General features: G+C 56.3%; 3 protein-coding genes across 4 annotated transcripts; 2 read left to right on the top strand and 1 right to left on the bottom strand.

Annotated features, from left to right (window-relative positions):
• The first annotated feature begins 1,196 nt into the window (after positions 1-1,196).
• LOC101556738 (cytochrome c oxidase subunit 6B2) lies at positions 1,197-2,500 on the top strand. Its single transcript, XM_004616941.2, has 4 exons — positions 1,197-1,333; positions 1,408-1,528; positions 2,145-2,245; positions 2,352-2,500. The coding sequence occupies exons 2-4, from the start codon at positions 1,417-1,419 to the stop codon at positions 2,403-2,405; spliced, it is 267 nt and encodes an 88-aa protein (XP_004616998.1). The 5' UTR covers positions 1,197-1,333; positions 1,408-1,416; the 3' UTR covers positions 2,406-2,500.
• Positions 2,501-4,652: 2,152 nt separating this feature from the next.
• Positions 4,653-9,431, bottom strand: KMT5C (lysine methyltransferase 5C). Of its 2 annotated transcripts, XM_055145535.1 has the most exons (9): positions 9,336-9,430; positions 7,875-8,115; positions 7,547-7,712; positions 7,099-7,208; positions 6,607-6,770; positions 6,474-6,493; positions 5,892-6,028; positions 5,648-5,808; positions 4,653-5,564 (listed from the first exon to the last, which is right to left on the bottom strand). In XM_055145535.1, the coding sequence occupies exons 2-9, from the start codon at positions 7,982-7,984 to the stop codon at positions 5,053-5,055; spliced, it is 1,380 nt and encodes a 459-aa protein (XP_055001510.1). In that variant the 5' UTR covers positions 7,985-8,115; positions 9,336-9,430; the 3' UTR covers positions 4,653-5,052. The 2 variants fall into 2 exon arrangements, with proteins under 2 accessions (XP_055001510.1, XP_055001509.1); XM_055145534.1 differs by having other exon boundaries at positions 7,875-9,431.
• A 9,539-nt stretch (positions 9,432-18,970) lies between these two features.
• On the top strand, positions 18,971-25,047 carry TMEM150B (transmembrane protein 150B). The gene is made up of 6 exons (XM_004617017.2): positions 18,971-19,038; positions 19,335-19,394; positions 19,467-19,534; positions 19,723-19,850; positions 23,191-23,374; positions 24,719-25,047. The coding sequence occupies exons 1-6, from the start codon at positions 18,971-18,973 to the stop codon at positions 24,925-24,927; spliced, it is 717 nt and encodes a 238-aa protein (XP_004617074.1). The 3' UTR covers positions 24,928-25,047.
• The last annotated feature ends 46 nt before the right edge of the window (positions 25,048-25,093 follow it).

The raw sequence follows: 25,093 nt of genomic DNA, 5'->3' as shown, positions 1-25,093 counted from the left end.
TGGGGATCAAATCTGGATCAGCCATGTGTAAGATAATTGCATTCCCCACTGTACTGTCACTCTGACCCCATTCAGGATTGTCTTCTTTTTTTTTCTTTTTTTTTTTTTTGTGCTTTTTGGGTCACACCCGGCGATGCACAGGGGTTACTTCTGGCTCTGCACTCAGAAATTACCCCTGGCGGTGCTCAAGGGACCATATGGGATGCTGGGAACCAAACCCGGGTCAGCCACGTGCAAGGCAAATGCCCTACCCACCGTGCTATCGCTCTAGTCCCCCCATTCGTGGTTTTCATTGTTCTGTGCTCACGAGTAGACCCCTGGTGATGCTCTGGGGGGCTGTATGTAATGCCTGGGATTCAAAGTGGGCATGGGGAGATGTGAGAGAACGTCATTGCCCCTGCAGTATCTCTTCTTTGGCCCCCTGACTTTCCTTTTGGGCATCTTGCTTCCAGCATGTCAGTGGACAAGCACTGTTTGCAGCCAGTTGCGTGAACAGGGCACAATGTTGGGGGTGGGTTTCACTGTGCTGTATCCTTTGATAATGTGATGCTAAGTCACATGATGACTAGAGGCTGTTGCCTATGTGGCATGTCCAGAGCTGTGTTGGCAGGAGCTGGGGGTGCTGCAAAAAGTATGGGGCTTTTTTTGGCTCCTGATGCCACAGGAGGGAGGTGGTGGTCTCAGCATCATTAGGGTGCTCAGGCCGGTGTGTACACTTGGACTGCTGCTGAGAAGAGACTGCATTCATGATGCGCTGGCAGCGAGACCAGACCCTCCCCAGATGCAGTTAAGGAGCACGTAGCCTGCCTTGCTGCCCATCCCGCAAAGCCCTCTCTGGATCTCTCTCTAGAGCGCAGAGTTCCCAGAACCTGCAATAGCAGGATGCCATGATCCGACTTCAGCGGCTCAAGTGTTCAGATCAGCGCAGCACAGCCAGGTAGCTCCCGGTGCCCCAACCCGCCTCAGTCTGGCGCTAGAGTTGTGGGAGCACACCCCAGTCCCACTCTCTCCTCTCGCCCTGCAGGCCTCACTGTAAGAAGCAGGGTGCTGAAAGGCCTGGCGAGGGAACCCTCCCTCTGCGGTAGATCAGAGCTGTTTATAAGTGTAAATGTTTGGGGCAGGGGCCTGGGGACGCGCGGGGGCAGCTTCGCGAAGATTAAACCAAACGCCTGAGTGCAGTAGCCTGGGTGCCTGTGTGCGCGCGCACGCCGGGAGGGGTCCCGGCCAATCGGGGCGGGGATCGTTCCTTCCCTGCTCGGAGAAGCGAACCCCCTCACTCCGGACCGAGCCACGAGCTCAGCTGACCGCCCCGGCGACTCCTGGACTCCCACAGGTGAGGGCAGAGTGGTGGATCGGGTGCCGGGAGGGCGGGGTTCCCCAGTGTCCACAGAGGCCCGGTCCCCGCAGACTCTGTAGATGTTGGATTGTGAGTCCCAGAAGTCCTCCGGAAGGAAATGGACAACGCCGCCCTTCGACCCCCGTTTCCCCAACCAGAACCAGACCCGCAACTGCTACCAGAACTTTCTGGGTGAGACCCCACAGGCCAGTTTAGCCCACCGTAAGGGGTGAGCAGGAAGGGCACGCCCCACCTGAAGAGGTGGAACGGTTTCCGGAACCCCGGGGAGGGCGGAGACCGTTGAGGCGAGAGTTGGGACTGGCCACGGCGGGCGCGTGGGCCCCACCTGGAAGGACGGGCCGAGGGTGGGTGGGGCTCACCGACACGGGACTGGACCAACTGGCGGGCGGGGCTCTCGTTGGGGCGGGGCCAAGGCTGTGGGCGGGGCCTGGACGATTTGAGTGCCAGGATCAAGGGACGGTGGGCGGGGCTAGCGTGCCTGGCTCGAAAGGGTTGGGCCTGCCAGAGGGGGGCGTGACTGAACCACAGGGGGCGGGGGGCGGGCGGGCAGAGCTGGGTCCCTGACCCGGCAGATTGTATCTTGGAGAGGCGTGGCCTATTTTGGAGGCTTGTTCTTGGGAGGGGCGGGGTCTGAGCCGTGGGAGCGTGGAACTGGCCTGGAGCGAGCTGGGCCAAATCGTGGAGGCCAGACTTGGTCCAGGTGGAGGAGGCCGTCATTGGGACTAGACCCAGAGCGGGGCGTGAGGGGGAGGGGGGGCGTGTCATGACCCAGCCCATCACGCCGCAGACTACTACCGCTGCCTGAAGGCCATGGATCGGCGTGGCAAGAGCCCTGAGCCCTGCCAGTATTACCAACACGTGTTCCGCTCGTTGTGCCCCAAGAGCTGGGTGAGAAGAGTCGTGCGAACTCGAGTCCGGGTGGAGGGGCAGTCGAGCTGAGCAGGGCGTCCTCTGCCTCCTACCCTTCTCTCTCCCTGCTTCCCTTCTTTCCCAGGTGCAGCGCTGGACCGAGCAGATTCAGGATGGGACCTTCGCTGGCAAAATCTGAGCGGAGCGCGCGTGGTTCTTTGAGGGGTCAGCCCCAATGCCATCTTTCCAGCCACCCGGATACTTACCCTAGTCCTTAAACTGCAAATACAACTTTGTGGCGCCTGACATTGCTTCTAATTTTCTGCCCCCAAGGGAACACTAGTGTTCTGATCCTTGCAGAGTCAGAGAGGACTGTGAACACTGCTCTCCGGATAGAACCCAGCCCCAGCGGCCCCACACACCCCTCAGCAGGCTGTAGCCTCTCCCCTGCTGTCTCCATCACCAGTCCTTTGGTTCTTGAGGCCAACTCCTCTTACAATGGTTGCAGAACGCCGAGCCACGCCCCCCCCCCCAAGTTTCCCTATCTCTCCCCTCCAGCCTTTCTGGTTGCTTGTGTCTGACCCCTGCCCCTGTACCATCTTAAGTTTCAAGGAGTTATGGGTCTTCTTGTGCCACCAGTTGTGCCTCCCTAACCTCTGCATTTCCTTCTCAGGGCGTCCTTGTCCCTGTCCTGTGACCGCTCTGGCAAGGGTCTATACCCATCTCCCTTGACAGTACCAGGGTAGCCTTATCCTTTCTCCTACTGGCAGGCTCTCGCCCGATGTGTCTGCCCCACTTCTCACACCCTCACCATGAGATCCTGGGGACTTGGGGCTCCTTTGAATGGCCCAGGCACCAGATCTACCCCCTGCCACCCCACGGGCCCTCAAGGCCCTGCTCAGTACAAAGGCAGTCGTGGGCTGAAGTGATAGGACAGCTGGCAGGGCACTTGTCTTACATGAGGCCAATTTGAGTTCAATCCTCTGCACCATATAGGGTGCCTCAGGCCCCACAAGAAGTGACCCCAGAGTGCAGGACCAGGAGTAAGCTCTGAGCACTGCTGGATATGCCCCCCAAATCAAGGAAGCCAAAGTAGCCTTACTAAGACACTTGAGATCTCTGCCTGATAAGCCTCAGCTTTCCCCACTGGGAAGAGAACTGTGGTCTAGTACTAGATGAAGCAGATGCCAGGAAGGACTGGGGGAGCTCAGAGGAGCTGGTGCCTTCCCCACAGCTTTCCATGCCCTGTCCTCTACACTGCTTTCATCATTTCCACCCCCACCAGAAATGCCTTTACTGGGAAGCCTGGCCTTGAGAGGCAGCCATATGTGTGTGTGTGGCTGGGGTGGGGGGGGCGTTGTCCAGGCACAGGTACACTATTGGGGGATAACTGAGTGTGGATGGCACTGGAGTGCAGAGCACCGAGTCACAGAATTGTCAGAGGAGATCCAGGTCACTGACCCCCAGTACCACTCCCATCCCTTGTATCCTAGAAATAACCTGCTATTCCCCCTCAGCCACCTCCCCAACCACTCCTGCTCTCCCATCCCTTGGGAAGCTGCTACTACCCTCTCCCTGCTCCCAGTTCTCAGAGCCCACATGAGATGGAAGATCTGGAAAGAGGCTACATGCCAGAGGGCCTCAGGGCACCCCATTGGTGGGACCATAGGACTCTGTATACAAGGCAGCAGGGCTCTGTGGACCTGTAAGGGCCCCTGTTGGCTCCACAGCCTCAGGGCAGCCATGCCAGGGCATCAACACGGTAAAGGGGTCAGAGGGCACCCGCAGGTTTTCATGCATAGGGATAGAAGGACTCTGGCATGGCCTGTTACCCCTGATGGGAGAGAGTTGAGGGCTGCCCCTCCTACAGGTACGGAAGCCCTGGGGCAGGGCCAAGCTAGTTCCAGCTAGAATTCACCCCATCCCTGGTGCCAGCCCCAACTCTGCTGCCACCCATCACCTGTCAGAAGCCATCGTGATGTCAGAACAAGTGAGCCCTTTGCTTCAGGAGGGGATTTCCCCCTCCCTGTCTCTTCAGCAACCTGAGCTGAACAGGATGCAGTAAAAGGGGCTCCTGCCCCAGCACCCTCTGACTTTCCACAGATCCTTTCCTGCTGTGCCAAAGTGGATCCCAGAGTACACCCAGGAATCTACACCCACAAATGGCAGCCATCTGCAAACCATCAGGGAAGCAGGGCTCCCCAGAGCAAGAATAAGCCTGTCTCAGCCCCTCCGATGCCTTCCTGGCCCCCTACTTCACCAGTCCAGCTAGGTGTGTGTGTGTATGTGTGGAGAGGGGTGGGGGCTTTTGTTGAACCGTAAGTAAAAAATGGGCACACTTCTGTGAGGCAAGCTGAAGCTGGTGAGGACTGGCTGAAAGTCTCCCCACAATGGACGCCCTCCCACATGTCCCTCTCAATGACTGCACCTTTTGAGGAGGCTGCTTATAACAAGGTTTTAATAAAAAGTTCAAATGCTTCCGAGCCCCCACACTCCAGTAGCACCAGGGGCAGCACCATAAGAAAGATGAGGTCGAACCAGCCTCCCTGAGACCTGCCAGGGGTGCTGCAGATGCACCCTGACATGTCAGCCCTGCCCCCCTAAGAGTCTCCAGGGAGCCCTTGTCAGCCTTGCCCCTATGGCTTTGCTCCCTGGGAGGGCAGCCTAGCTAGGGGTCCCCGCTGCTGGGTGGCTCTGGGGTCAGCAGTCACAGGAGGACAGGGGCAGAGCTGGGGTCTCCCAGAAATAGCCACCAGTGGTTCAGAGCTGTGCTGGGGTCAGGGTAGGCTCCCTCCAGTGGCTTTTGCTCCACCAAGACCCAGAGCAAGGGTCTCCTGGCATAGGTGTCAAGGACCCTCACCGTGGACATCCAGGTCAATGGAGCCGTGGCTGACCACCAGTCGCAGGCGCTTGGGTGGGGAGAAGGGGGCGAAGGCCAGGGCCTGCTTGGGGACAGGAACAGGGACTGGGTAGCTGGCAGGTGTGGGAATGGTGGGTGTGGGCCCAGACCGGCTCAGGTCCACGCGCAGCACATAAGGCAGCCCATAGCGCCGTGCCCAGTGCCAGTCATGCTGTGGGGTCCAGCTGGGAATGGCCGCTCGGCTCAGGGCTACCCGGGCCTCGCCCTGCAGGCGGCAGTGGGGCCCACAACCTCCCCATGGGTGCAGGGAGACGCGGGTGGCTGGGAGAACAGGGAGTGCCACAGTGGCTCGCTGGGGCTGGGGGCGCCGGCACTTCCGGGGACGCCGGTAATTCCGAGGCTGCACCAGAAGCTGGGGCTGTGGCAGCCACTGGAGCCAGAGCGGGGAGGTGTCAGGGCGGCAGCTGCAGGACGGGGGCCGCAAGGGCTGGCAGAGCACTGCAGAGAAAGGGGAGGCATCAGCCAGCTCTCGGGAAGAGGCTGAGCAGTGTGAAGAGAAGGGTCAGCACACTGGCACTCACTGCAGGAGTCGCGGTGCCCATGCCGTGGGGACAGGTGGGTGCAGGCGCGGGGGCCCAGGAGGCCTTGCAGCCGACGCTTGGTCTCCCGCAGCTCGTATTTGTCTGGGGGCCGAGGCGGCTGGGGTTCCCGAGGATGCAACCTGAAAGCACCTTCGCCTTTCCTACCCGGGGGAGAGGGCAGAGGGAGTCAGGGACGCTGCCCTGCGCGGCTCCCACCGCGCCCTCTTGCCCTGCCTGGCAGCACCTCTCACAAGTGTAACATTCACAGTGTTCGTTCTTTTCCCCGAAGAAGCCGTCGCCGTAGAAGCAGGTCACCTCATCGCCCGGCTCGATGTCTCGCAGCACCTTCACACATGCAGCATTTCCATCTGCGGGTACAAACTGCGGGGCCGTGCCTCAGCGCCCCATCTTCACGGCCCAGAGCCCCACTCCCACCCCGTACACCACCGGCTCATTAAGGTACACTCTCCACCCCAGTCAGTGCTCCTCAGGCTCAGTGCTTCTGACGCCCCCTGCCGGTCAGGCACAGCAGGCACACCTCCAGGATGTCAGGCATTTGTACTAGCTGGATAAGATTTAAGGTGGGGGTGGGGGGGTACTGCTGGCTCTGTCCACCTGGAGCCTGTATGGTGCGCCAGCAGGGGACAAGGACACAAGCCTTCTTCCATCTGCAATCCAGGCGCCTGGGTTCTGGCCAGACTTCGGGACTGAGACGCCATTTCCCCGCAGTTCAGGCTCCCATGGCCTGCACCCTACAGCCCGGGAAGCGAGATGGGAAGGCTGAGGCGGGGGGGGGGGGGCCCTCACCTCCCACAGGCTCCCTCACCTTGCAGTTGGGCTTGCAGTCTGGAGCCGGAGTGACCGCACGGAGGGAGGGTGGGGAGAGAAGAGTGGGCGGTGAGTGGGGTCAGGCCGCCCACGCCTGCACCAGCACCCGCACACCGCCACCCCGTGCCCACCATGGTTGATGAAGGCTGCCGGGCCGAGCCACAGCTGTGCACTGCGCTTGCGGGTGGAGTACATGATGCTGAAGTCATTCTCGCCGGCACGCAGCAGCCCCTCATCCGCCTCGCGCAGCTCAGCGACGCAGCCCACCAGCAGTTCCAGCTTCTCATTCTTCTTCCTGCGGTGGATGGCCGTGGAGCATGAGCCCGGGCGCCACCGCCCACCCGGTGCTCCCCCAGGAAACCCGAGTGACCTGCCTCGCCCTCCTTCTGCAGCACCATCCTTGTGCTGAGTGGGGAGGTCACCACACCATGTTGACCGTTATCTGCCAGTCCCCCCTTCACCGCCCCCTTCAAATATCAGGTGCTTGGTGCTTGCTGGAGAGGGCTGGCAGGGGGCGTCACCCTGCCTGGCTGAGGAGGGTCTTCTGGGACCCAGCCTGGGTGAACACGGACGCCTAAGGCCCACAGTCCTCTAGCCAGAAGGGGGTGGGGGTCACCACTTACCAAGCCCGCGTGGACACTATCTTGGCGCCGTTGGTCTCCATGGAATAGCGGGTACAGGGCAGGATGGTGAAGCCACTCTCAGGCAGGAAGGCGCGGAGGTAGCGGTAGATCTGGGGAGTGAGGGGCAGCGGGTGAGGGGGTGGCCAGGCTCTCTTGGCTCTACTGCTCTGCACTGACTCTCTGAGAGCTCTTGGGGGACTCACTTCCCGCTGTGGGGGCGTTCAGTGTCCTCATCTGTCAAATGAGGAGGTGGGGCTCCATCTGGGAGGGCCCCCAAGTCTCCTAGGCATCTCTGCGCCTCGCCTCAGAGGGTCCTCACGGCTAAGGAGGTGGGGGAGTCCGGCCGTGGGAGGGGGCAAGGCGCCGAGGGGCTCCAGACCAATAGCTGCAGGGGTGGGGGCGATGGGGTGAGCGGGAGGGGCGGGCGGGGAGGGGTGGGCGCCCTCACGTGGGTCTTGAGGGCGGCCTCCTGCCGTGGGCCCCGGCTCTGGAAGTAGTGGGCCATCCAGCCTCCCCGTGTCAGGGCCCGGAACGCGGCCTCCAGGTCCCGCTGCCTCAGGAAGGCCTCCAGCGCTGAGCGCAGGTGCTGCTGTCGCCGCAAAGGCGGCACAGGGCTGGGGGAGAGTGCACACCTGGGTCCCGGGGCCTGGGCCTACACCCCTCGGGCCCAGCCCGCCGCTGCCCTCCGCACGGACCTCACTGTGGCTCTCAGTGTGGCTGGCGGCAGCAGGGAAGGGTCCCCGCCTGGACCCCGGCCCCCCACCCCAGCCCCTCACCTGACGTTCATCTTATGGGTGCGGAAGCCCAGGTAGGGGTCCAGGACCAGACTGGTGGCCAGGTCGTCGTTCTCACACAGCTCCCGCGCAGTCACTCTGTCGGGCCCCATGGTGACCCCAGACCATGCTGCCTCCCGCAGTGGGTAGGGGGCACTGGCAAGCTGTGCTGGGGGTGCTGGCGAGGCAGGTGCCACTTAAACGGGGCACATGCAACTGGCCTGGCCTTGTGTCCTCGGCTAAACTGGGGAGGGGGGAAGCAGTGCAGGGCGAGGATGAGATCAACAAGTCCTCCAGGCAGAGAGCAGAAAGCCCCCCAGCACACCGGGAAGCACCATCAGAATCTCGCTCCTGATGCCTGATGGGACAGAGGCCCAGGAGCAGGCTGACCCTCCGCATCCACACACGCAGCACACGTGGCCCCGCTGTCCTGGCGACCAGCTAATAGGTGGTTTGAAGTAGGAGGGCTCTGCGCTGCCCCAGGCCTGAGGCGGAGGCAGGGGACACGCTGGGCTGCTCCTCCCCCTGTACCCCACAGCCCTCGGGACTGAGAGCTAGGGAGGCCCCAGGCAGCCTGCGGGGGGGGGGGGGGGGAGGGGGGGGAGGCAAAGGGGAGGGAGACAGCCGCACCTGCTCCCCTCAAGGGCTCTGCGGGAGGGGGTGCAGAGGACAAAGGGGGGAGGGGAAAGCGGGGAGGGGCATGCTGTGGACTGCCCACGGGACACCCACACCTAGACAGCTCAGGAGTCCACGGAGGACACCAGGAAGGGGAGCCAGGGTCTAGAAAAGAGGGAGGGGACGGAAGGGGGGCACGGGCCGGAAGCAGCCAGGGGCCTGTGGTAAGAGGCCGGTCTCAGAGCCGGCTCAGCTGGGCGCGGAGGAGGGGCCGGGGTGTGCTGGGACCTGGAGTACACGAGGGATCCTCAGAATGTCAAGGGGAGCCGGGGGGGTGCTGGAGGAGCTGAGGGATCCCGAGGGCGCAGAGAGCGGCACAAGGAAGCCGCGAGACAGGAAACTGGGGCGCCAGGGGGACCTGGGGAGATGGCGAGGGCTCTCAGCGAAGGCCTGGGACGGGAAAGGGGCGAGACAGGAGGCGGTCTTGGGGTGCCGGAGAGAGCCTGACAGGGGAAGGCAAGGGTCAGGAGAACTGGGCCAGGGGGAAGCCCCGGCTTTCCAGGGGAGGATCTGAGGCGGCAGCGGGGTTCGGGGGAAGGGCTGAGACAGGGAGAGTCTCGGGATGCCTGGGGCGCAAGGAGGGGCCGGCGGGTGCCAGAAGAAGCACAGAGAAGGGGCTGCGGCCCCCACAGGAGCCCGAGGCCTGAGGAAGGGCCGGGGGACTTGGGAGCCTGCACGTGAGGAGGGACCGGGGCGGGGGCCAGTCGGGACTGAGGGCGACTGGGAGCAAGGCGGCGCGGGGCGGGGGCCAGAGAGGGCTCAGAGGTGGGACCCCGCGCCGCCCCTCACCCGCTTCTCCTCCGCCTCCTCCTCCGCGCCGCCGCCGCCACCACCTCCCACAGCCTCCTCCGGCTCCCGTCCACCGGGCCACCGCGCTCCTGTCCGCTCCGGCGGGCCCGCCCCGCCTCGGCCCCTGCGGCCCTCCATTGGCTTCGGCCGCCGCCAATCATCAGTTGCCATGGCGCTACGGCCGCTCCCATTGGCGGGACCTCACTCCGCTCCTCCCCCCCGGAGCCCCACGAACCCCGCCACGCCTGCGCTGCCGTTCGGAGCCTTCCGCGACAGCAATAGGCTCACGCGACTGTCTGCCTCCGAGACTGTTCCCGCCCACGGCCCATAGTCGGCGCCCTCATTGGCCTGAAGCGCCGTCGCTCCCGGCGAGACTACGGTTTCGGTCAGGTTATTCGGGGTCCAAGTGGAAAAAGAGCGGGCTCTGCGGACTCCAGAAGCTGCAGACGATTGGCTGGGGCTGGAGCGACTTCTGCTTCCATTGGTTCAGGCTCGCCCCCAGTCGCTACCTCCCGCCTCCCAGTCTAGGGTGGAATCTTCAGCCTCCAGGAGCCCGCGGCGGGTGGGGGCGGGGATGCACGCGCTCTCCTCTCCCGGTGGGGCCTGACGTTGCCAAGGCGACCAAACTTTATTGACAACCTTGCCGGGCTACAAAGGGCTCCGCGTTCTTCTCTCCTCCCTCAGGTACCCCGTGTAATTTAGAGAGTACCCACAAAACAAATCTGCGCGTAAACGGCCAGAGTCCTGAGGCCCTCCCCGGGGACACCCCCCAGTAGGATCCCCTGCCCCGAGCCAATCTTTGAGACAAACATAATTAGCTATTCATCATAATTACACCCCGAATAATAAGCTCCATGCTGCAGCGCGCGGCCTTTGTCTCGCTGGAGGCTGGGTACCCCGTGTGGAAGCAAGCGCCGCTCAGGGCAGGTGCAAGCAGTGTGGACAGACTAAATGCTTGCGTGCGGGAATGATGCGCGGTCAAACGCATGCTTGCACGGACACGTGAAGGAATGAGTGCGAAGGGAGTGGGTGGATGAGTAAATGAATGCACACACTGAATTCTGGAAGAAGTGAATGCCTGCAGTAATAAATGAATGGATGGGTGGGTGACTAAGTGCATGAGTGTATGAATGAATGCACGAATGCGTGTGTGAGTGGAGCACAGGATACACGACTCACCAACACCCAGTTATCTAAGCATGTGTGCGACTCAGCCCAGGTGCATGCGTGGACCCTGGGAGTACACCTAGTTTTTGTGTTTATTGCCCATGACGTTTGTACTCTGACATTGGCATCTAATAACTCATTTCTCAAACCGTGTCTTAGTCATTAAGGATGATGTATTATTGGGGAAGAGAGCAATAGTGCAGCAAGCGGGGAGCTTTTCTTGCACTGGTGTTCAAATCCCAGTACCCCAGATGGTCCTCAAAGCCCTACCAGTCTCTCTGTGATCCACAAGCACAGAATCAGGAGTAAGGCCTGAGCACTACTGCATATGACTCCTCCCCCTGCCCCCCCCCCCGGAACACACAAAGATTGTATGTGATCAGAGTTATAAAGGTTGCAACCTGTCAGACTATGACAAAGGATAGAGCAAGGTCAAGGGGCAAGGCCCCAAGTGGCAACTTGAAGGAGGAGGGAAATGAGAGAGGAGTCCAAGGCATAATTGGGTTTTTTTTCCTGAGGGGTGTTGGGGGGAGAGGGAACTACAGCTATGCTTAAGGGTCATTTATGGCTCTCCTGATGGGCTCTGGCAACATTTGTGGTGCTGGGGATCCAACTGGGTAGGCAGCATACAAAGTTTTCTTCTATTCCCACACTGCGTGGGTAAAACAACTTGTGTGCGAGGGTGGCAGGGAGATAATCGGCAAAGGATACCATCTTTCGTTTCCAGATGTGAGAGTTTGGGGAGTGGCTCAAATGGGGTGCCATGGATCAAGCCCTAGTTGGCCACATGCAAGATAAACACCTTCCCCACTCTCCAGTCCCATTGTTGCTCCATTTTGTAATGTATTACATAGGTAACAACAAAATCTAGGTTAGAATGTAGCAAAAGTTAATTATAACAAAATGATTGATATAATTGATAGCAGTTAATAATGAAATAGAAATATTTCCTACAACAGGGTCATTCCTTTTGTCTTTTGGGGAGGGCTCCCCTGCAGAGATCTCTCCTGGTGAGACTCAGTCTGGCTCTGGGAGACTGAAGGTTTGGTGCTCAAGCCTGAAGGTGCTGAGGGTCACCCAGGCTACACCACTCAAGCCTGCTGGTGCTTGGGGAGCCCATGTAGTATTGGGATGGAACTCAGGCTCCAAGTGCCAGGCGTGGGCACCCGTGTTTTGAGTCATCCACCCAGCCCACAACCGTTTTTAGATATCTCTGGGGCACACATGTCTGTCCCAGCTCATCACTGTCCTCACAGGATCCCAGTTCCAACTCTGCCAGATAGTCCCCAGAGTCAGCCTCCAGGGGTCTCCTTATAGAAAAGTATCTGACTGGTGAACAGGAGGGTGCAAGGCAAGCGTCAGCCCTGTACAAATTCTCCAGCCACACCAGACTTTATATCAAAAATTTAGAAAGGTGGGGCCGGAGCGATGGCACAGTGGGTAGGGCGTTTGCCTTGCACGCGGCCGACCCGGGTTCGATCCCCGGCATCCCATATGGTCCCCCAAGCACTGCCAGGAGTAATTCCTGAGTGCAGAGCCAGGAGTAACCCCTGAGCATCGCTGGATGTGACCCAAAAAGCAAAAAAAAAAAAAAAAAAATTTAGAAAGGTGATACTACTGCAGAGTACACTGTAGTGTGCACTTACCCGGCACATAGCCAACCTGCGTTCAATCCCCTACACCCCAGAATCCCCTGAGCCCACCAGAAATGATCTCTGAGCACAGAGCCAGTAGTATGCCCTGAGCACTGCAGAATGTGATCCAAAACCCAAAAATAAATACAATAAAAAATTAAAAAGAAAGGGCCAGAGAGCTAGCACAGGAGTTAGGAAGCTTGCCTTACATATGACTGACCCCATTCCATCCCTCGCATGACATAGGGTCCCCCAAACACTGCTCAAAAGGACTCCTGAGCACACAGCCAGGAGTAGTTCCTGAAAACTACTGGGTGCGGTCCAACCCCCAAAACACAAGTTCTTTTTGTTTTTTTTTTGGGGGGGCAGATTCAACTGTTCATGGGGTTTTACCCCTGGCTCTGTGTCCAGGTCACCCCTGGCAGGGCTGAGGGGACTATGAGGGGACTATGTGGTACCAGGAATAGAACCTGGACTGGCTGCATACAAGACAAGCAAGACAAGTGTCCAATCTCCTGTTAGGAGATTGTTAGCTGGGGAGACAGTACAAAGAAATATTTGCCTTGCACATGGAAGACCTGGGTTTGATTCTTGGCACTTCATATGGTCCCCCAAGCACCGGAAGAAATGATTCCTGAGTACAGAGCCAGGAGTAACTCCTGAGCATCATTGGGTGTGGCCCAAAAACAAAAATATAAAATTTAATAAAAATTTAAAAGGTTGGCGCCAAAATCAATCCATGAAGATCAATTCTATTTCTTCTGATCTGTTTGTTGGAGATCCCCAAACACACCTCATTTAGGAATTCCTGAAGAGGGTGTCTAGGACTCAGTGAAGAGCTGTGCTCAAGAGGTGTCAAGGAAGAAGCCACTCCCGAGGCTGGAGGGGTCTGCGCCCAGTTTCCTAGGCTCCCTCCTTCACAAAGACACATAAAACTCGATCACCACCACCCTCAGCAAGAAATGAAAATACAGCAATCTGTGAGTGCTACTTTTTCATGTTGTTGTTATTTTTGTTTGGAGGTAGGGCTACACCCATTGACGCCTAAGACTTACTCCTGGCTTTGCACACAGGAATTACTCCTGGTGGTGCCTAGGGGAGCATACAGGATGCTGGAAACCGGACCCAGGTGGACTTCATGCAAGGCAAACACTAGACCTGCTGTACTGTCACTTCGACCCCAAAGGGGCACAGGACCCTCACTGGGGGCTGGTCATAGAGGCACCTTGACCCACCATGGACAAACCTCAATTCCAGTTCTCAGAAGGAAAACAGTCATTCGGAATGAAACCAGACACAATTATCAGTCATCCAGTGACTCAGGAACAGCCAGGTGACCAAGAGAGGGAGGGTCCAAGGGCTATGCTCATGCTTAGCATGTGAGAGTGCCGGGTTTGATCCATAGTGCAGAACGGTTTCCTGAGCACTGATGTGTGTGATGCCAAAATAAACAAGAAAAACAACCGTGGTCAATCAACAGCCAGTCATGCAGCTGAGACAACCAGCTCATATCTGCAAAGTGAGCCATTTGCTGTCCAAACGTTTTGGGGGTGAGGTGTTACTCCCAATACCAACTGAGAATAGTCCTAAATATTGCTGTGTGTGGCGTAAAATCTGAATGAAAAAAAACACACTCCCCAAAAATTCCCCAAACCATATCAGCCGCACTGAGCACCTACATTACCAATGATTTTTTTTTGGGGGGGGAGAGTGAGATGAGCCACCCCCAGCAGTGCTCAGGTCTTACTTATGCCTCTTTGCTCAGGGATCACTCTTGATGGTCCTCAGCGGACTATATGGGATGCTGGGATTGAACTCAGGTTAGCTGCATGCAAGCAAACACCCTCTCTGCTCTCCTATCACTCAGGACTCCCCAGTGATTGTTTTTACAGAGGCAACACTGGTCTATTGGTTTCAGCCATGTGCCAGTGCCCAACATGTGTACATCCTGCTTAACTTTCATCCAGCACCAAGTGGAGACACTAAGCTCTTGCTCTGTGCAGTGCTGGCAATCAGTTTCTGTTGTCCAGGAGTTTGTTTTGCTTTGTTTACTTTCCACATGGGAGTGAGATCATCCCATTTATCTTTCCCAGCTAATGAACACTGGTGACACTGGAGTGCTGCTGAGGGCAGGATTTCACTCTTCAGAGCTGGGTCGTACTCCTTGTGCATGGACACCTCCCCGTTATGGGCCCCACTGCTCAGGGCTTCTTTACGATAGCTCTTGGCTCCCAGGAGCAATCCTGCCACAACTCTGGACTCTGCCACCACTTTAGTCGCCCTTTCCAGCCCCACCCAGACACTAAACCTGGGAATTAGGATTGGAAGAACTGACCATTTCTTTTTCTTTCTTTCTCTCTTTCTTTCTTTCTCCTTCCTTCCTTCCTTCCTTCCTTCCTTCCTTCCTTCCTTCCTTCCTTCCTTCCTTCCTTCCTTCCTTCCTTCCTTCCTTCCTTTCCTTCCTTCTTTCTCTTTCTTTCTCCCTTCCTTCCTTCCTTCCTTCCTTCCTTCCTTCCTTCCTTCCTTCCTTCCTTCCTTCCTTCCTTCCTTCTTTCTTTCTTTCTTTCTTTCTTTCTTTCTTTCATTCTTTCTTTCTCTCCTTTTTTCTCTCCTTCTTCTCTTTCTTTCTCTCCATTTTTTCTCTCCTTCCTCTCTTCCTTCCTCCCTTCCTTCCTTCCTTCCTTCCTTCCTTCCTTCCTTCCTTTCTTTCTTTCTTTCTTTCTTTCTTTCTTTCTTTCTTTCTTTCTTTCTTTCTTTCTTTCTTTCTTTCTTTCTTTCTTTCTTTCTTTCTCTCCTTTTTTTTTTTTTGGCTTTTTGGGTCACATCCAGCACTGCTCAGAGGTTACTCAGAGGAGTAGACCTGTACTCAGAAGTCACTCCTAGCAGGAAAGCGTATGGAATGCTGGGGATGGAACCTGGCTGGCCAGTTGCAAGGCAAACGCCCTACCCTCTGTACTATTGCTCTGGCCCAGGACTGGCCATTTCTGCAAATTATTATTATTATTTTTTGCAACTGAGGTAAAATTCACACAACACAAAATAGCATTTAAGGACTGGAGAGATTTCCTAGCTCCTGAGAGATTAAAAAAAAAGAAGAAATATTGGGGCTAGAGCCCATTGTATAGCAGGTAAGGCACTTGCCTTGCACATAGCTAATCCTGGTGCAGTTCCTGGCACCCCCTATGACTCCCTGAGCCTGCCAGGAGTGACCCCTGAGCTTAGAGTCAGGACTAAACCCTGAGAACTGCCGGTATGTCCCCACCCACCCCAATCCAAACATTATTTTGGGTTTTTTTTAGCTTTTGGGGTCACACCCAGCAATGCTGAGGAGTTACTCCTGGTTCTGTACTTAAGAATTACTACAGGTGAATAGTAGAAATAAGTACCAGTAGGTTGGCTCCATGGCTTGGAAGCTGGTCTCACTTGTGGGGAAAAAGGCAGCTCAGATAGAGAAGGGAACACCAAGTAAAATGTGGTTGGAGATCCCGCTCAGGAAGGGAGATGAGTGCTGAAAGTAGACTAGAGATTGAACACAATGGCCACTCAATACCCCTATTGCAAACCACAACACCCAATTGGAGAGAGAGAGAGATCAAAAGGGAATACCCTGCCACAGAGGCAGGGTGCGGTGGGGGGAGATGGGATTAGGGGGGGAGGGATACTGGGTTTATTGGTGGTGGAGAATGGGCACTGGTGGAGGGACGTGTTTGTGAACATTGTATGAGGGAAAAACAAGTTCTAAAATGTGTGAATCTGTATCTGTACCCTCATGGTGATTCACTAATTAAAGAATAAAATAAAAAAATTTTAAAAAAAGAATTACTCCAGGTGCTGGAGCGATAGCACAGCAGGTAGGGCGTTTGCCTTGCACAAGGCCAACCTGGGTTCAATTTTCAGTATCCCATATGGTCCCCTGAGCACTGCCAGGAGTAATTCCTGAGTGCAGAGCCAGGAGTAACCCCTGAGCATCGCCAGCTGTGACCCAAAAAGAAAGAAAAAAAAAAGAATTACTCCAGGCTGTGCTTGGGGGACTATATGGGATGCCACAGATTGAACTGGGGTTGGCTGTGTGCAAGGCAAATGCCCTACCTGATGTACTATTGCTCCAGCCCCAATACAGCCAATTTAAGGAGCACATCTTGGGAGCACCTACTTAAGCTCTTGTGCAATCTTCAGCTCCGTTTCCAAATGTCTCTATCTCTCCCTCAATGAAGCAATTTAGTGATTGGTGGCTATGTACTCTCCTTCCAGCCCATAGTGGTCACCACCTCACTCTCGGGAAGGCTTCTCAAGGGGTTACCAACACTGCTCCCGCTTTCCCCCACACATCTCCCCCTTCCTCCCAGGTGGAACCACAGCCCTGACCCCTCTTGCTCTGCTCCCTCTTTCTGGCTCTATAAAACATTTTGGCTTTGGCGCCACACCAGCAGTGGTGGAGGCTACTCCAGGCTCTATACTTGCTGGTGATTCTGTTGGTGCTCAGGGGACCATGTGGTGCTGGGGATCAAACTTGGGGGCCCCAGAGATGAAGACTGAGCATACTTTAACTCAGCTCCCTGGTTACTCCCCTTTATTTTCCATGGGACACCTCCCATCCCTGTCATTTCTGCTTCCTGGGGGTCTCAGAGGGTCCTTCTCAGGTTGCAGGAGGTGCCTTGATCCCAGACAGTCCAGCCAGACCCACAGGGACTTTAGGCAGTATTTTTCCCACCAGGCACTGGTTGAGGTTCTCGCCAGCGCTCACCAGAGGCCCCCAAGCACAAGGTGGGGTGGTGGGGACAGCCATTACGATCCTGGCTTTTACAGAGGAGAAAACAGGTTCTGAAATGTCCACACCCCTGTCCTCCAGACTCCCCACCCTGAGACAGGTCCCCATCACCAACCAAAAGTGGTTAACCAAACATGAAAGTGCAATATCATCTTGCTCGGAGGAACACTTGGCCTCTTCCCCTGGGCCAATCCAGAACAACATCCTCTTTTTTTTCTTTTTTTTTGCTTTTTGGGTTACACTCAGCAATGCACAGGGGTTACTCCTGGCTCTGGCTCTGCACTCAGGAATTACCCCTGGCGGTGCTCAGGGGACCATATGGGATTCTGGGATTCGAACCCAGGTCGGCCGCGTGCAAGGCAAACGCCCTACCCGCTGTGCTATCGCTCCAGCCCCCAAGAACAACATCCTCTTTACGGAAGGATCAGGAAGAATCTGGGCTCTCAGCACTTAAGAGGGCAATGAATGGAACCTAAAGAAGCCCACCAGCTTTGAGGGCCTAGAAACGATGGGAGGGTTGGGGGAAGGGATGGAGGACAAGGGGTCAGTTGGGATTGGGAAGTGGGAGAGACAAGAACTTGCTAGAATGTCACTCCATCAGGCCCGGTCACATAGCCCCCAGTCTCTGCTCCCTCAGACCCAGGGGTCCAGACCCCCAATCCCTTGCTCCCTCAGTGTGGCTTTTCTTTTTCTTTTTTTTATTTTGTTTGGGCCATATCTGGGACACTCAGGGGCCCATGCAGTGCCCAGGGTCCATGCTGCCCCCTACATGCAGAGCCTGTGCTCCCTGGTCATGTTTGTTTACTTGTTCATTGCCACCGAGCAAATGTGTGTTCGGTTTGTTTACTTTGTCCCAAGTTCTCCACTAAGCCAAACCTGGGCTCAGTGTGCCAACTGCAACCCCACCATGTGTGTGTGGAGGGGGTGCTGAGGTTCAAAGGCAGTTCTCATGCATGTGAGGAGTGTGCTTTAGTGCTGCGGTACGTGCCTGGTTCATTTTATTTATTTATAATCCAGGGGTCTCACCAGCAGTGTTTAGGGGGGCTGCGGGTCACTCCCGCTAATGCTTGGCCCAGCTGATAATTCAGTGCTTAGGCCAATGATATGGGTCTACTCAGGCCCAGCAGTGAATGTCAGGGTCCACTAGGTAGTACTACCACAGTACTAATCTGGTTTTTTTTTTTTTCTTTTTGGGTCACACCCAGCGATGCTCAGGGGTTACTCCTGGCTTTGCACTCAGGAATTACTCCTGGCAGTGCTTGGGGGACCATATGGGATGCCGGGGATCGAACCCGGGTCGGCTGCGTGCAAGGCAAACGCCCTACCCACTGTGCTATCGCTCCGGCCCCAGCAGTACTAATCTGGTAGTACTTGGGGAGCCCAGGCAGGAATGGAACAGTCCTAGAATCATGGGTTTGAAGGAGGAGGCTGGATGCTGGAGTCTGGGTCTGAGGGAGGAGGCTGCAGCCCCAAGTGCCGCGGGGAAGGAGCCTGGAGGGACTGGAGATCCAGGGAGTTGAACTCCAAGAAGGAGACTGAGTTATGCATTTGAACCTCTAACACTGAACAAGTAAACGGGGTCCCCATAGCTCAGAACCCCCTTGGGAAAAGGAAAGGGAGCCCCTAACGCTCAGGGCCCCCTGGAACAAAGGAAAGGGGGCCCCCAAACTCAGGTGGTGTCACCAGGCCTACGAAGACTTCGGAATCCTCCGTTTGGTTGAACCCTGAAGAGAGTGTCAGGCCCATAGCCGATACTGTGCGCAGGTGCCAAATGCAGATGGGACTTTGGTCGCAGCCTCGCCCCACTTATTGACGCGTCCCACTGCTAGCCTGGTGAGCACTGTTGGGCTGGGCCAGAGCCAGCCTGTGGAAGGCGGAGCTAGCGCTGGAAGGTGGAAGGGGCCTCAGGCGGACAAATAGGCCCGCCCACTTGGACCCCCACCCCTCGCTCCAGGTGGCCACACGCCTGCCACACCTGCGGCTTGCAGGCTGTTCTCACCTGTGTGAAGGGACAGAGACAGTGGGCTGGAGCCTTGCCTTCGCTGGCTTCTCTGGCACAGTCGGTTATGAGGGGCTACCTGTTCCTGTTGCCTGTTCTCCTGGCCATCTGGTCTACGGTGGGCATCTGGATTGTGTGAGTGTCGGAGGCAGGATGGATGCTGCGGGGTCTGGAAGCCTGTCTGATGGAGGAGACTGGGGGCTCTGGACTCTAGGACCTGAAGGAGGAGGTTGTGAGTCTGGACCTCATGGTCTGACAGAGGAGGCTGGGGATCTGGACCCCTGGGTCTGAGGGAGGAAGCTGGGGAACTCCAGGATCTGATGGGGGAGGCTGGGTGTCTGGACTCCAGGATTGCCGAGAGGAGTCTGGTGGAGGGGTGGAAGTTCAGGTCCTGCGTGACAGAGCCTCACTCACAACTCTGTCCTCTGCAGCTTTGGCATGGCTGTGGCCAACAAGGCAGTGAACATCTCCCAGACATTCCCCTATATCAGGTAGCAGGGGTGCAGAGGGAGGCAGGGCAGGGTCCTGGCCGGGAAAGCCCCTGAAGCCTGTCTCTGTCCCAGTGTCTGTGGAGCCGATCCGCCGCAGAGCTGCGTCTTTAGCCAGGTGCTCAATATGGGGGCTGCCATGGGTACGTACTTGCCTCCGCGTGGCCGCTCCCCGCGGCAGACCCAGAGCCCAGGCCCCTGCCACCTCCCACCCTCCTAGGGCTCGACCCGCACCCCTGGAGCCCAGTCCTTTCTTCCCCACCATTCTCCTTACCTGGGCCCCACCCCCCCAAGCCTGGGGTCTCCAGCCCCCACTGCCTCGTCTCCACAGGCGCCAGTATCTGCATTCTCCGTTACTACCAGCTTCAGGACTGGGGGCTCCAGAAGTGGCCTAACCAGGTGATCCTGTGCAGCGGGCTTCTCTGCGCCCTGGGCACTTCCATCGTCGGCAATTTCCAGGTGAGACCGGGAGGGGCCGGCCCAAGGAGGCTGAAACTACAACTCCCAGCAACCCTCGGGGCCCGAAGCCTCTCGCTTGGCAGGTTCGACCTGGCACAATCTTCCGGGATGTGTATTTCTCTGGAGGCTCGCTTGGCGGAGGGAGGGCTCTTTTGAATCTTTAGGAGGTGGGGGCAATGTACTACCACCCCTTCCGAAACCCTTTTCATGATGAAACTGCTTGAGAGTCACTCGTGATTAATATTTGCTTCCACCTGGGTTCTCTGTGCAAAGGTCAGATCCATCCTACTAGGCCAAATTCAAGTTTTGTTTGTTTGGGGGACACACCTGGAAGTGGTCAGGGCTTACTCCTGGCTCTACTCTCAGAAGTCACTCATGGCGAGGCTTGGGGACCAATGGGTGTCTTACCCACTGCACTCTCTCTCTGGTCCATCATTTTTCTTTCTTGGCTTTTGGTCACACCTGACCATGCTCAGGGCTTACTCCTGGCTCTAGCTCAGGAATCACTTCAGGCAGGGCTTGGAGGATACTATGTTGGTCCTCCTGGAGGGCCTTGGAGGACCCTTCTGCCCTGTATGTCAAAGCCAGGTTGACTCTGTGGAAGACAAGTGCCTGTGGTACTATTTCTTTGGACCTTTTTTAGCAAGTTTTCTTTTTCTCCTAAATTTGGGTAAGGGGCACACTCTGCAGTGCTCAGGGCTTATTACCGGACTGTGTCCTCAGGAATCATTCCTGGTGGGTTTAGGATGACAGAGCCATATGTGGTGCTGAGGATTAAACCTGGGTTGGCTACGTAAGTGCCCTAGCCGCTGGACTGTCTCTCCACTCTGGCCCTTTAAAAAAAATCATCAGTTTTGTGGTGGTCAGAAGTAAACCAGATACAAAGACAACATCTCTTCATATATTTTTTTGGGGAATGGCACATCTGGCAGGGTTCAGATGTTATTCCTGGCTCTGTACTTAGGGATCACTCCTGGCAGTGCTTGGGGAATCATATAGGATGCCAGGGATCTAATCCAGGTTGGTCATGCACAAGACAACCTCCCTACTTTCTGTAGTATCACTTCAGCCCCTACATTCCACCTTTTTTTGTGTGTGGTACTTGTTTATGGAGGTGTGGGAGACAGCCTCTGAGTTTTGGGGGGGCCCTGAGTCACATCCTCAATTCTATAATCACAATGTTTGTGTGTGGCCAGGGATAGAACCAAGGTCTATCTGATGCCAGGCAAGTGCCATGTCCACTATACTCTCTCTCCAAGTCACAGTACAGATTCTTTTTATTTATTTATTTATTTTGCTTTTGGGGTCACACCCAGTAACGCATAGGGGACAGAGGTTACCCCTGGCTCATGCACTCAGGAATTACTCCTGGCAGTGCTTGGGGGACCATATGGGATGCTGGGAATCGAACCCAGGTTGGCCCCATGCAAAACGCTCTATCCGCTGTGCTATCGTACCAGCCCCCACAGTACAGTTTCTTAACTAGGAAGATCAGGAGATATTTGTAGGAGAATTGAATGAGCCAAATGTAGAAATTCTACAGCTTGATTTTTAAAGTTATTTTATTTTCTGTGATGTCCAGTTCTAATCTTGTGCTGTTGGTGGAGTAGAGGCTGGGAAGGGTGTTCAGTTAGACAAGGAGGTGCCTCCTGCTTTCAGTGAAAATTTCTCACCACTTTCAGTCATTCAGTCATTTTCCTCTGATCTTCAACTTTCCTTTCAGAAATTGTTATGTTGCTTCCCCTGGAAACTTTCCAGACACTCCTTATAATCAGTCCTCCCTCTTATGGGAATTTGAATCTTTTAATGTTTCTACATACTGTATACTGGAGCAATAGCAGAGCAGGTAGGACATTTGCCTTGCTCGTGGCCGATCCGGGTTCGATTCCTCCATCTCTCTCAGAGAGCCTGGCAAGCTACCGAGAGTATCTCGTCCACACAGCAGAGCCTGGCAAGCTACCCGTGGCATATTCAATATGCCAAAAACAGTAACAAGAAGTCTCACAGGAGAGACGTTACTGATGCCCACTCGAGCAAATTGATGAGCAACAGGATGGGATGACAGTGTGACAGTGCTACATACTGTGTACTATGGATCTTTAAGCCATGAGTTATTGTGAGTCTAAATAGTTTCCCTCTTGGGGACTGAGATGTGGCTTAGGTGGCAGAGCACTGGCCTTCCATGTGTGAGGCCTGAGTCGGATCCCTGGCACCACATGGCCCTGGAGCTCTGCCAGGAGTGGCCCGGCCCAACCATTAACACACACAAAAGAATTTTTCTCTCTGGGGGCTGAGGAGAAAGTACAGAGGTTAATGCACTTGCTTTGTACACAGCCAACCCCGAGTGATCTCTGAGCACAAGGCCAGTAGTAGTATTGAACAATGACAGCTATAGTTCCAAAACTCTCCCCTTAAAAGTAAAGTTTTCCTTTCCAAGAACTAATTTCAGGGCCAGAGGGATACTTTGAGGCTTAAGGCATTTGCCCTGCATCCCACTTAGCCCAGTTTGAATCCCCAGAACCACACAGGGTTCCCTGAGCACATCCAGGGGTCACTCCTGAGCACAGAGACAGTAATAGCCCCTGAGCCTTGCTGGGTGTGGCCTCCCTGGCACCCAACCCCCAAGAACTGATTTCTACCAAGGGTAGCAATAATCTTGGGAGGCTCCTAGTCTGTTGAGAGCCAGTAGACTAACTCCTCGGTCACAGGGACATGTACTGAGACTCCTTAGGTGAGGTCATAGTTGTCCTATGAGTTTGCATCACTGGTCACTGCACTCAGTGGTTTCCCTCTCGTGGACACTTGGGCTGTGCAGGAGCCCGCTGGCATTTGCTCTATACCTGTGCTTGGCACAGGTTGCCCCACACCTGCTGGTACTCCAGTGAGGGCTTCTCTGCTCTTGGCTCTGCTCTGTGCTCTGTGCTCACTATATTGTGTGTCAGGGATCAAATGGATCGGCTGAGGGCAAGGCCAGAACCTTCTTCTTTTTTTTTTTTTTTTTTTTGATTTTTTGGGTCACAGAACCCCTGGCAATGCTCAGGGGTTACTCTGGGTAGTGCATGGGGGACCATATGGGATGCTGGGGATAGAACCTGGGTAGACCATGTGCAAGGTAAATGCCCTACTGGCTGTATTATCACTCCAGCTCCAAGGTCAGCACCTTCACCCTGTACAATTTTTGCTGCTGGAGGCACTGCAGATGTCAATGCCTGTGCCCCCACTCCACCAATGGTGATGCTGGCAAGAGCTTGGAGAAATGGGGTTCTGAAGGGGGTAGAGTGGGTGGGTGGGCTATGGACTAGTGCTCCCATCTGTGATCTTAATGCCCCTCTGCCCACAGCATCAGCATCAACTGCCCACACACCTGACAGGGGCCTTCCTGGCATTCTTTGTGGGTGCCTTCTACTTCTGGCTCCAACTTGGTTTTCTCCGGGGACTGAAGATGGCAGCCCAACCGGGCGCACCCTGGCTTGGTCCCCTGCGTCTGGGCCTCTGCAGCGTCTGCTCCGTGCTCTCGGTGGCCAGTATCCTTCTTTGGTCGGGCCTCAGTTTCCCCAAGTTATTGCCTTGTGGTCCAGGAGAGCCACTTAGAGGGTACCTGTTTCCCTTCATTCCCTCCCCTTTCAAACTTGGGTCTTGGTTTCCCCCAGGGTGTGAGGGTTTAAGTGTGATAAAATGTCAAGTGTTGGGGGGAAGCAGCTCAGAGGGGGGCAGTGGCCACTCTTGGGAGAATGATCTGAGGGACACAGGCGTGGGGCAACAGATGGGGAGACAGGCTGGGCTCCTGCTGGTGGTGGATCTGTCCAGTCAGCAGTCCCATGGGCATGTCTTGGGGTGATTCATACCACCCTGAGCTGTATTTCCTTGTGTAGGGGGAGGTTGCTGTGGGGAGTCGTTGGGGCTGGGCCAGGCTGGAGAGAAGGGAGGGAAGCAACCTCCAGGCACGAAGAGAGGGTCCCCTAAGCCCAGACTCCTGCAAGACAGGCTCTGGAACCACTGGGTCTGACCCCCAGGACCTCATTCTTGGGGCTGTACAGCCCCAGGCCTGAGTGGATAAGGGCTGGAGCCTACTGAGGGCCTGGGGCCTGGACAGGAAGAGGTTCTGGACAGGACTGGAGGGGCTGGTTCAGCATTTACTGACACCACCAGGCTCTACTTTCACCTAGGGAGAAGGGGTAGGGCCTATTCTGGGCCTCATCCCTGTTCCTGGTGGACAGGGATTGAGTCCACTGAAAACCCTGTAAATCCTCTAAACCACATCCCATATACTAGGAATGTAGCCTGGAGGGCAGAGTAAGAGTGGGTCAGAGGTGTGGGCCGGAGTGGGGGGCTGGGGGGTGGTGGAAAGTGGAGGAGGTCCGGGATGGGGAATGAGGCATTGATTGGGTGACTAGGAGGAGGAATCTCTTTTAGGGGCAAGATAAGAAGATGCCCTTGGGGAGTGTTGGGAGAGTGTATCCAACCGGGGTATGGGGAGAGACGGGTCTCATGAAAGCTGCAGAGGACTAGAGGATAGGGCTCGGGGCATATTTGCAAGTCAAAGCGGTAGTGGCAATGATCTAGCTAGGAGAAGGAGTATGGGGGGCGCCTGTGGGAATTAGGGAGTGCCTCTCTGGGTAGATAAACCTAAGGGGACACAGGTTATCCTGTGTGATGAATGCAGAGGAGAGTGCGGGGAGGCGTCTTGAGGGGCGGGGCTGAGCCGGGAGGGAAGGGGCGGAGATGAGGAGTGGGGCGGAAAGGAGATGGACTGGGGATCTTAGGGAGGAGGGGCGGGGCGGGAGCGACATGGGCGGGGCTGAGCCGGGAGAGGCGGAGCGAAGCTGGGAGAGTGGAGTGAGCGGCTGCGGTCCTTGACGCAGCACCAGTGGTGGTCCTGCACATCCGGGGTCTGCGCTCGGTGGCCGCTTACTGCGAGTGGACCGTGGCCATGATCCTCTTCCTGCTCTTCGGCCTTCTGGCTGTGGACTTCTCTTGCCTGTACAACTGCACCCTGCAGCTGAAGTCTGCTCCTCGCAGCAGCTCCCCACCCGCCCCCGCTGACCCCCTGCAGCTGCAGCAATCCCAGGCGCTCTGAGCCGGCCTTGGCCTCTCCACCCCGGAAGGAGCGGTGCCCGAAGAGCTAGGGAGCAGCATTCCAGAAGGAAACAGCGTCCCAAAGGACCAGCACCGCGGGAGGAAGCGGCGCCTCTGGGAGAGGCACTTCAGGAGGAGCATCAAGGACGTGCCACATGTCTGCTCCC

The sequence above is a fragment of the Sorex araneus genome, chromosome 8, assembly GCF_027595985.1.
Source record: "Sorex araneus isolate mSorAra2 chromosome 8, mSorAra2.pri, whole genome shotgun sequence".
NCBI classification, from domain to species: Eukaryota; Metazoa; Chordata; class Mammalia; order Eulipotyphla; family Soricidae; genus Sorex; species Sorex araneus.
The sequence above is the reverse complement of the archived record's forward strand: the minus strand, read 5'-3'. Positions and strand labels throughout refer to the sequence as shown.

Coding starts and splice junctions, on each gene's coding strand:
- LOC101556738 (XM_004616941.2), top strand. CDS start 1,417: ATGTTGGATTGTGAGTCCCAGAAGTCCTCCGGAAGGAAATGGACAACG. Junction 1,529..2,144: donor CTGCTACCAGAACTTTCTGG/GTGAGACCCCAC, acceptor ATCACGCCGCAG/ACTACTACCGCTGCCTGAAG. Junction 2,246..2,351: donor CGTTGTGCCCCAAGAGCTGG/GTGAGAAGAGTC, acceptor CTTCTTTCCCAG/GTGCAGCGCTGGACCGAGCA.
- KMT5C (XM_055145534.1), bottom strand. CDS start 7,984: ATGGGGCCCGACAGAGTGACTGCGCGGGAGCTGTGTGAGAACGACGAC. Junction 7,209..7,546: donor AGGCCGCCCTCAAGACCCAC/GTGAGGGCGCCC, acceptor CTCACTCCCCAG/ATCTACCGCTACCTCCGCGC. Junction 5,809..5,891: donor GAATGTTACACTTGTGAGAG/GTGCTGCCAGGC, acceptor TCCCCCGGGTAG/GAAAGGCGAAGGTGCTTTCA.
- TMEM150B (XM_004617017.2), top strand. CDS start 18,971: ATGAGGGGCTACCTGTTCCTGTTGCCTGTTCTCCTGGCCATCTGGTCT. Junction 19,039..19,334: donor ACGGTGGGCATCTGGATTGT/GTGAGTGTCGGA, acceptor TGTCCTCTGCAG/CTTTGGCATGGCTGTGGCCA. Junction 19,395..19,466: donor CAGACATTCCCCTATATCAG/GTAGCAGGGGTG, acceptor TCTCTGTCCCAG/TGTCTGTGGAGCCGATCCGC.